Below are 10,812 nucleotides of genomic sequence, written 5' to 3' on the forward strand. Positions count from 1 at the left end.
GCGGGCCGGTCCACGCGCGCGCGCTGTCCGCGGGGAAGCTTCCCGCCCGCCTCGTGCCGCGCCGGGATCGCGGCCGACGGACAGCGACGGACGCTTCCTGCACTCCACGCGCTCGCATCCCGGCCGTCCATCGCGGGTCCGACGGCCCCGGCGCGTCCGTACCAGGCTGTCGGGCGCGGCTTGACTAAGCGTGCGCTTCCCTCGCTCGCGCGCCATGTACGTAGGTACGCGTGGCTCCCTCTGCTGCCTCCGCCCGCGTGTATATATGACCTCGACTTGGACACTGGACACCATCGCAGTCTCAGCACTATCAGCATCCATTGTCACCACAGTTAGCTCCTGTACAGGCAGAGCACACGGTACGACGTGCCAAGTAGTACGAAGAAGTACCATGGAAGCCATGGCGTCGCCGGTGCCCATGGACGTCGACAAGCTCAGCTACGAGATCTTCGCCTTGCTGGAGAGCAAGTTCTTGTTCGGCGCCGGTGGGGCCGGGTGCCTGTCCGGCCCGGGGACGCCGTTCCGAGGCGCCAACGACGGGCGCGTGCGCGTGCTTGCCGTCGATGGCTGCGGCGCGGGCGCGGGGGACGCGCTGCTCGCCGCGGCCGCGCTCGCGAGGCTCGAGGCCGGCCTGCGCCAGCGCGCCGGCGACCCCGACGCGCGCGTCGCGGACTTCTTCGACGTGGCCGCCGGCGCCGGCGCGGGCGGCGTGCTCGCGGCGATGCTGTTCCTCAAGGGCGCCGACGGGCGGCCGCGGTACACGGCCGAGGAGGCGCTGGCCTTCGTGGCCGGGAGCGTCGGGAAGGACTGGGGCGGCCGGCGCCGCGGGTGGACGAAATTGTTCCGTGGTGGCGCAAGGAAGGCTGAGCGGTCCTTCCGGCGGGTGTTCGGCGACGCCACGCTCAGGGACACCGTGGCCCCGGTGCTCGTGCCCTGCTACGATCTCGCCACGGGCGCGCCGTTCATGTTCTCACGCGCCGACGCCGTCGAGAGCGACAGCTTCGACTTCCGCCTCACCGACGTCTGCGCGGCCACCTGCGCCGCCGCCGGTGCGGCCGCGGCCGTCAGGTCGGTCGACGGGCGCACGGCCATCGCCGCCGCGTCCGGCGCCGTGGCGGCCATGGGCAACCCGGCCTCCGCGGCGATCACGCACGTCCTCCACAACAAGCAGGAGTTCCCCCTCGCCGTCAGCATGGACGACATCCTCGTCCTGTCCATCGGCACCGGCGCGTCGTCCTCTGCCGCCACCTGCGGCAACGGGTGGAGCACGCCGATTCCCGCGCGCTCGCCGTCGCGAGACGAGCTGGCGCGCGTCACCGCCCAGGGAGTCGCGGACATGGTCGACGAGGCCGTCGCCATGGCGTTCGGCCACGCGAGCGACAGCAACTACGTCCGCCTACAGGCCAGCAACGCACTCAATTCGCCGCACACGCAGACGGCAGGCGCGGCGGCCGGAGCAATGCTCTCGCAGCGGAACGTGGAGTCCGTGCTCTTCCGCGGGCGGAGGCTGTCGGACCGGACGAACGCCGAGAAGGTCGACGCCCTGGCGGCGGAGCTGGTGAAGGAGCAGGAGCGGCGGATGCGCAGCCCACTCCCGAACGTGGTCATCAAGCAGGTGGCCTCGCCGCGGCTGTCGTCGGCGACCACCGCGTCGTCGGTGACCGCGACGGTGAGGACGGCGTCGACGATGCCGTCGCCGGCGTCGTGGGATTCTCGCCAGTAGCTAAATTATTGGGTAGGCCCTTGACGCGACGGGGAACTCGTGTACGTGCAATTATGCATGACGCTTGAGGCCGCGCTGACAACGAGCGCGTGTTCTTTTGTTCTTTCCACTCGTGAGACACTGACCTGTGGGGTGCGTGTTTGAAAACGTGATTTGGTTATGCAAATTAGCCGAGTTTGGAGGCCCGATGGAGGAATTGAATGTCTGAGAGCCTGTAACCATGTGGTTCATTGTGTATGCTACAGTACGAAAACGTTTTGCTTGATCGGGAATGGCGTTCTCTGCTGGGAGTGACCTCTGATTGACACCTGGTCAAACGTACCGAGGCCAGGACGAATGCCCCCTTTCCATGCTACGATGCCGCGTCAACACCACTTCTCTTTTCTATCCACAACCTTTTAAGCAAACATCACATGCTACCACTGATTAAGTAAGCAGAGAGCAGCCATCATAGTACACACAAACTAGTAGTACAAATATTTCAAATAGAAAATAAGTTCAAATTTGTCATCTCTAGATCAACCTTAGTTACTAACCTTGCCAAACCTCTTCCATAATAAACTAAAGAAAGGGGCATCTGACTCTGTGAATGGAGTGGATCTTTGTTCTCCAATGCCATGATACATTTGCATGTTGCTCTTTTGATCATCCTTAGGTTGGTTGTGGCTCATGAATCCAGAACACTAGCTCCTGATGAGCTTGACATACGCTCTAGGCTCGAGAGGAGATTGATTAGCTTGGTTGTGCTTGAGCGCACGTGGAAGAAGCAATGTTCCCGGATCAAAAACTTGAAGGAAGGGGAGATGAATACAAAATTCTTTCATCTTACAGTGAATGCCCGGAGAAGGAAAACACATTCATCGCCCTATAACGCTAGTCATTACTACAACTAGGGCTATGAAGTAAGCCCTCAAGCACAACAACGGATGGGTCACCGATCATGAACATAAAAAGAAGATTATCAGTGAGCACTTCTCGAATGCTTTGGTCTGGGGTAATAGGAGAGAAAAAGACTTCAACTGGGAGAATCTAAACTTCCCTACCCTGGATTTGCACGAGCTTGGTAACCCCTTCACCAAGGAGGAGGTGAAGACTGCCATTAACCAAATGCCTAGCGACAAGGCTCCGACTTCGAATGGCTTCAGAGGTTATTCATGGGTTTGGGAGCTTCCAAACTGCCAGCCTTCAATTGTTAAACTCTGCCAACGTGGTTCTATTGCCCAAGAAGGAAGGGCGGAGCGCATTGTCGACTTTAGGCCTATTAGGTTGATCCATCCCATCGGCAAGATCATTGCCAAAATGCTCACGCTTAGACTGGGGCCTCATATATAGATAGTCTCGTCTTCAACGCTCAAAGTGCATTCATAAAAAGGGGAGGTGTCGTGGTTCTAAGTCTGACAGTAGAATGGGGGGTAGGTATGGAGAGGCAAGATCCTAGCTATGGAGTAGTTGTACACACGAATGTTTTACGAGTTCAGGCCCTTCTCGGAGGAAGTAATAGCCCTACGTCTCGGAGCCCGGAGGCGGTCGACTGGTTTCTGTGTATATGAGTTACAGGGGTGCGAACCCTTTACACTGAGGAGGGGGGTGGCTTATATAGAGTTCGCCAGACCCCTCCGGCCCTCAGTTATGCAGGGTTTAAAGTACATTAAGACAGGGGGTTACTGGTAACGCCCTCATAAACTGTCATGAAGACTATTAAAGCTACTTAATGACAGATCGTTGCGTGCTGGGTAACTTTAGGTCTCCTGGTCGAGTGGGTATCTTCATTGTCGAGTGTCCTTGAGTTCGTCGAGTGAAGTCCCTCTTGGTCGACTGGAAGTAGCTTCTTCTAAGGATGTCCTTGGGTAGGGTATCCTAGATAGGTTCATGACCCTACCCTAGGTACATGACTTCATCATTAGCCCCCGAATGGATCGAGGTTCGAGTGAGGAAGGGGTTGATAATTTTCTCCGACCTATTTCCCGTGCTCTGATTATGTCGTATCCTGGATCAGCGATTTTTCTTTTTTGGCGTTGGCATTAACTTCTCTTTCAGTAGCCTTGATCCATTATTTTCTTCTGTCGAGTGAACTTTTGAACTTAGTGAACTTCCGAGCGACGGATCGCAGGAAATCTATCGTCTGACAGATTGATCTGCCATCAGCGGATTTTGTGGGATCCGAATTTTGGGAAGCGCGCGAAGCGGGGCGGACCGCGGTACTCGGATGGGATAAGGCGTGAACGCCTCGATTTCCATGCCGCCTTTTTCGCCACGTATCATGCGTGCGCGACTGTTTCGGGATGTGACAGGACCGCCCGGGCCTACTCGTCAGCCACTCGGAAGCGTCCTTATATAAAGCGCCGGGCGAGGGTTTTTGAACAGTGCCTTCTCATTCTCCTCTCTGCCCTCTTTGCCTCCGCCCGCTGTGCCTGCTCTCGCCTCCGCCTATCCACTCCTCGCGTGCTTCGCCGGCGACAATGGTGAAGGAGAAGACGGCGGCCTTGGAGCGCGCGAAGAAGGCGACGGCGACGGGGAAAGCGAAGGGGAGAGCGTCCAGTCGGGGCGGATCTTCGTCAATGTCCCGCCTGCCAAAAGGTTGGGTCCAAGGGGATTGGATCCGTTCGACCATCACCGAGACGGATCTCAATGACCTGGCAAACGAGGGTCTGATCCCTCACGGGTCAGCAAGGCTTCCGGGGACCGAGTGTCAACCGCAGCCGCAGGAGGGTGTGTGCATTCTCCTAGCCACTCATGTAGACCATGGATTCTCTTTGTCGCCGAGTGTTCTCTTCCAAGGGTTTCTGAACTTCTTTGGGGCGCAACTCCACCATTTCACTCCCAATTCCATTGCCTATCTTACTGCTTTTGTGTCCATGTGAGAGAACTTCCTGGGTTGTCGACCACACTGGGGTCTCTTTAAGCACATATTCACCTATCGCTCACAGACGGTGAAAAAGGCGAGTCCAGATGATGAGAGGACTAAGGTTATCCAGATGTGCGGGGGTCTTAGGATTCAGATGAGGAATAAGAGTACTTTCCCGGCCATGACCCTTCCTGAGTCGGTCAGAGGGTGGCAGTCGACTTGGTTCTACTGCCAAGACGAGTCGACGCCGGGGCAGTCGACTGGTCTCCCTCCGATCTCCATGGACCGAGTGGACAAACCCTCTTCTCTGAAGGTGCTTCCTAAGGAGAAAGCTCAGGTAAAAATGTTGATGGAGCGCGTAGTCCAACTCGTTAGGGACGGAGTGACGAGTATGGATCTTCTGGAGGTATTCCTTAGACGGCGCATCCAACCGCTTCAGTACCGAGGCCACCCGATGTGGCTGTACTGTGGTACCGAAGACACCACTCGGGTCCATCCAGAAGCGGTCGACGATGCCACACTGGAGAGGTGGGTGGCCGCAATCACAGGGAATAAGGACAACCCTCGAGGGGCTAGGAGGATCCCACCACTCGACTGTACCTACACACCGGACACGGTATGACCACTTATCTCCAATTGTAATCTTGCTTTATTCATTCTACTTCGCTACGAATTGGTCGATTGACCTTTGTTTTGTTTTTTGTCTGACAGGCCACCACTGAGTTATACTCGATGCCCAATGGAGCGCAAACACTGACTGAGGAGGAGGAAGGAAGTGGGGGCAAAAGCCCGGAGGAGTGGGATTCGGATGCTGACGACGATGATGAGAGTGATGACTCTGGTGAGGAGGAAGAGGAGGAGGAGGAGGAGGAAGTTGTATCTCCTCACTTAGAAAGACGCTCGAAGCTTGTCCACGATCCCGTGGTTGAGCGTGGTAAGGGGGTCACAACCGTCACGCAGTCGTCCAAGCGCCCTCGGACTACTTCTCCGGTGCCGACTGAGAAAGCTCCGAAGCAATCTCGAGTGGTGCCGTCGAAGTCGGCGAAGGTCTTGCCGAAGATGAAGATGGTGATCCCCACTATCTCAGGGTAATGGTGTAGCTTGAGTTTGTCTGTTCCACATGAACTTATTCTTGGTCGACTCATGAGCAAATCGACTAACTTCTGGAACTGCAGTGCTGCTACTTCTGATACCTCGGGCAGAGCTGAAGATCAGGAGATGGGGGATGCTGTTACTTCGAAACCTGGTATGACTCTTGTAGTTCTGTCTTCAGTCGATTGGTTTCTTGTCTCTAATTTTGATTCTTTTTCTGCAGGTTCATCTAACGTCATTATCGACCTTCCCGACGACGACGACGAGGAACCACTGAGGCAGAGAAGGAACAAGAAAGCGTCTGCTGGCAAGGCGACTCAGGACGTGCCAGCACCCGAGACATTGGTCGTGGAGGGAGACAATGTCACTCGGCCTACCGTAACCTTTGCGGTGCCGTTGACGAGTGCTCGTCCTTCATCGTCGAGTGCTGCTCAACCCTCGCTTTTCTCAACCTACCACGTCCCAGAAGACCAAGCTAGTGCTGCTAAAGAAGCAATACGCCAAGCGGGGGTCATGATGGAGCAAGTGAAGGCAATCTGAGAAGCCAGCCAGGCAGCCTATGACGCCAGTTCAGCTCTTCAGAGTAATGTTCAGGTCAGTCGGTTACTACCTGTTCTGTTAGGATATGATATCTGAAAACTCTTCTTTCTAAAATTCCTAGAGTTTGTCCTACACCCACTGGGTGTGTCGATTGAAATTCCGGGTTAGTGGGGGCACGCTGAGTGCACCCACTGGGTGTAGTCCCCAAGCTATGGTGGACTGCTGGCAGTCGATCATAGTCTTTATGTCTTAAGTTTTTTCCTTACTCGACTAGGTCGAATAGATCCATAGACCGGTGGGGGCACGCTGAGTGCACCCACTGGGTGTAGTCCCCGAGACTGTGGTCGACTGCTGGCAGTCGACTATAGTCTGAAGAACACCTCCCATTTTTTTTGTTGTTGTTGTTGGTCGACTGGTCGACTCTAACTGATGAAACTAGTGGGGGCACGCTGAGTGCACCCACTGGGTGTAGTCCCCGAGACTATGGTCGAATGTTTGTATTCGGCCGTAGTCTTAGAAATGCTATGATTTTTCCTTAGTCACTCGGAAGTGAATTGTCTTTGACATCTGTCGATTGGTTCTTCGTAGAAATCCTGCGACCTTGCGGCTCGTTATACTGAGTTGGAGAACAAACACATCCAGCTCGAGCTTGATCTGAAACTGACCCAAGAGAACCTAACGAAGGCGAAGGAGGAAGCTAAAGGTATGTTTGGTGAGGCCTTCGACGACTACCTTTGCCTCTCATTTGTTTTAGAGTCTGATCTCACTGTAACTTTGCAGACAAAGTGAGGGATGCCCTGAAGAAGAAAGACCTTGACTTGGATGAGATGCAGAAAGCGGCTTTAGAGAAGACCAAGCTCACAGATGAGAAGCTGGCTTCAGTCACCAAGCTTTAAGAAGAAAACACCAATCTGAAAGCTGCTCTTGATGCTGCCAACAAGGAGGTCAGTCGACTGAAAAGTGACAAGATTGCCCTGAATGACAAGGCCAGTGAGTTGGTGGGAAAGAAGAACGATCTGGAGGCTTATCTGGGTGGACTCGCCAAGAAGCTATTCCTCATGCTTGAAGGTAATCTTTTGTATCAAACAGACATTTTAACTGTGATCTCCGACTGTTGTCTTGACTCAGTGGTTGTGCTTGCAGAATTTTGCCAGAACTTTGAAGAGGAGATTGGTCGACTGGAAATAAACCTGGATCCCATCAACTCCCCCGTGAAAGATGAAGTCGCCATGAATGTGCTCCGGCTTGAATCTCGCGTTGCTGCTGTCGTCGACTATCTCGCAAGGCTGAAGGTCGCAACTTCTCGCATCGACACAACACTCTGGCCAAGAGAGACGCTCCAGAACGACCTCGAGTCTCTGATGACTCGACTGAACGAGGTCCCAAGTCGAGTGCAGGAGTGGAAGAAGTCTTCTGCCAGATGTGGCGCGGATGTTGCTCTGTCTCTGGTCCACGTTCACTGCAAGGATGCATGAGAGGACAAGCTGGTGGCCCTTAGGGTGGCTAACACCAAGAAGCATGATTTCCAATCTTTCATGGAGACCTTCATCGCTGCTGCCACTCGGATTGCAGATGGAATCGACCTGGATGAGTTTGTTGCACCTTCCAGCCCTCCACGGGAGGGGTAAAAAACTTCTGAGCTTGATACTTTAAATTTGCCTCGGTATGCCGAGTGAGTTTTGTAACCGACAAACCTTAACAGGCTTAGCGCCTGAGCACTTTCGGTTCTGTTAGGTGTTATCCGAACTTGGATTCGACATTGAATATGTTTGCATTTGGTTTGAGGTGTCTTTTGCAGGCTAAAGCGAGGCGCTCATTGCAATCGACTTGTTCCCCGATACACTTAGGCGAGCACTGGGCTACAGCTAAGCCCCCGAGTGGGAGGTCTGCTCTCCACTCGGTAGGATTTTCAAAAACTTAGGTGAGCACTGGGCTGTAGCTAAGCCTCCGAGTGAGAGGTCTGCTCTCCACTCGGTAGGATTTTTCAAAAGCTTAGGCGAGCACTGGGCTACAGCTAAGCCCCGAGTGGGAGGTTTGCTCTACACTCGGTAGGATTTTCAAAAACTTAGGCAAGCACTGGGCTGCAGCTAAGCCCCCGAGTGGGAGGTTTGCTCTCCACTCGGTAGGATTTTCAAAAACTTAGGCGAGCACTGGGCTGCAGCTAAGCCTCCGAGTGGGAGGTTTGCTCTACACTCGGTAGGATTTTCAAAAACTTAGGCGAGCACTGGGCTGCAGCTAAGCCCCCGAGTGGGAGGTTTGCTCTCCACTCGGTAGGATTTTGTTTAACTTAGGCGAGTACTTGGACTGCAGCTAAGCCTCCGAGTGAAAGGCTGGCTTACCACTCGGTAGGATTTTGTTTAACTTAGGCGAGTACTTGGACTGCAGCTAAGCCTCCGAGTGGAAGGCTGGCTTACCACTCGGTAGGATTTTGTTTAACTTAGGCGAGTACTTGGACTGCAGCTAAGCCTCCGAGTGGAAGGCTGGCTTACCACTCGGTAGGATTTTGTTTAACTTAGGCGAGTACTTGGACTGCAGCTAAGCCTCCGAGTGGAAGGCTGGCTTACCACTCGGTAGGATTTTGTTTAACTTAAGCGAGTACTTGGAATGCAGCTAAGCCTCCGAGTGGAAGGCTGGCTTACCACTCGGTAGGATTTTGTTTAACTTAGGCGAAACGGATTTCGCAGCTAAGCCTTCGAGTGGGAGGCTGGCTCACCACTCGGTAGGATTTTGTTTAACTTAGGCGAGTACTTGGACTGCAGCTAAGCCTCTGAGTGGAAGGCTGGCTTACCACTCGGTAGGATTTTGTTTAACTTAGGCGAAACGGATTTCACAGCTAAGCCTTCGAGTGGGAGGCTGGCTCACCACTCGGTTAGGAATTTTTTACAGACTTAGGCGAATCAGATTCGCAGCCAAGCCACCCACTGGTGGATTGCTTTATGTGGACAAAAGTAATAACAATTACTGGGAAAATTATAAAGCTCTTGTCTTTGATAAATAAACTACAGAAGTACTTTTATTACAACTCATCCGAGTGAATACTTAAGTGTAAAAGGGGCGGAGAAGCTCCGCGTTCCAAGCTCGGGGCTCGTCGATCTGATGCTCGATATTGTAGAGACGGTATGCTCCATTGTGGAGAACCTTGGTGACGATGAAGGGACCTTCCCAAGAAGGAGCAAGCTTGTGTGGTTTCTGCTGATCCACTCGGAGAACCAAATCTCCTTCCTGGAAGGCTCAACTCTTCACGTTTTTGGCGTGGAAGCGACGCAAGTCTTGTTGATAAATGGTCGATCGGATCAGGGCCATCTCCCTTTCTTCCTCTAAAAGGTCAACTGCATCCTGCCGTGCTTGTTCTGCTTCAGCTTCGGTGTAGAGCTCGACCCGAGGAGCATTGTGGAGAAGGTCACTCGGCAAGACTGCTTCAGCTCCGTAGACCAAGAAGAACGGAGTTCTTCCAGTCGATTGGTTGGGCGTGGTCCTTAACCCCCAAAGCACCGAGGGAAGTTCGTCGACCCATGCACCAGCCGCATGCTTGAGATCACACATCAAACGGGGTTTCAACCCTTTGAGAATCAAGCCGTTGGCTCGTTCTGCCTGTCCATTCGACTGTGGATGGGCGACTGAAGCATAGTCGACTCGTGTGCCTTGAGATGTGCAGAAAGCTCTGAATTCTTCGGAATCGAAGTTTGACCCGTTGTCAGTGATGATGCTGTGCGGGACTTAATATCTGAATATTAATTCTCTGATAAAGCTGACAGCAGTACCGACATCGAGGTTCTTGATGGGTTTGGCCTCAATCCACTTGGTGAACTTGTCGACTGCTACCAGCACGTGGGTGAAACCTCTTCTGCCTGTTCTCAAAGGGCCGACCATATCCAAACCCCATACTGCAAAGGGCCAAACGAGTGGTATGGTCTTTAAAGCTGAGGCGGGCTTGTGTGACATATTGGAGTAAAATTGACATCCCTCACACTTGTCGACTATCTCCTTTGCCATTTCATTCGCTCTTGGCCAATAAAATCCGGCTCGGTATGCTTTGGCCACAATGGTCCGGGAAGACGCATGATGGCCACAGGTCCCCGAGTGGATGTCATCAAGGATTATTCGACCTTCCTCAGGCGTTATGCATTTCTGACCAACTCCAGTCGCGCTTTCTCTGTACAGCTGCCCCCTTATCATAGTAAAGGCTTTAGATCGGCGGACGATCTGTCGAGCCTCTTCTTCGTCCTCCGGGAGCTCTTTCCTCAAGATATACGCGATATACGGTACTGTCCAATCGGGAGTGATCACCAAAGCTTCCATGATCAGGTCGACCACTGCTGGAACTTCAACCTCAGTCGGATCCGTAACACTCTTAGGTTGTGGGGCTTCGTCAGTAAAAGGATCTTCTATGACTAATGGAGTATGGATATGCTCCAAGAACACATCACTGGGGATGGCTTCTCTCTTGGATCCTATCTTCGCCAAATCATCATCCGCTTGATTTTTCAGTCGGGGTATATGGTGGAGCTCTAACCCTTCGAATTTCTTTTCGAGCTTCCTCACTGCATTGCAGTATCCAGTCATGGCTGGGCTTCTAACGTCCCACTCCTTCATCACCTGATTGACCACCAAA

The 10,812-nt window shown here is 53.5% G+C and overlaps 1 protein-coding gene across 1 annotated transcript; it reads left to right on the plus strand.

Annotated features, from left to right (window-relative positions):
• The first annotated feature begins 279 nt into the window (after window positions 1-279).
• LOC123113225 (patatin-like protein 3) lies at window positions 280-1,941 on the plus strand. The gene has a single exon (XM_044534410.1). The coding sequence runs from the start codon at window positions 392-394 to the stop codon at window positions 1,721-1,723; it is 1,332 nt and encodes a 443-aa protein (XP_044390345.1). The 5' UTR covers window positions 280-391; the 3' UTR covers window positions 1,724-1,941.
• Window positions 1,942-10,812: the final 8,871 nt, after the last annotated feature.

This window comes from Triticum aestivum, chromosome 5B (genome assembly GCF_018294505.1).
Source record: "Triticum aestivum cultivar Chinese Spring chromosome 5B, IWGSC CS RefSeq v2.1, whole genome shotgun sequence".
Taxonomy (NCBI): Eukaryota; Viridiplantae; Streptophyta; class Magnoliopsida; order Poales; family Poaceae; genus Triticum; species Triticum aestivum.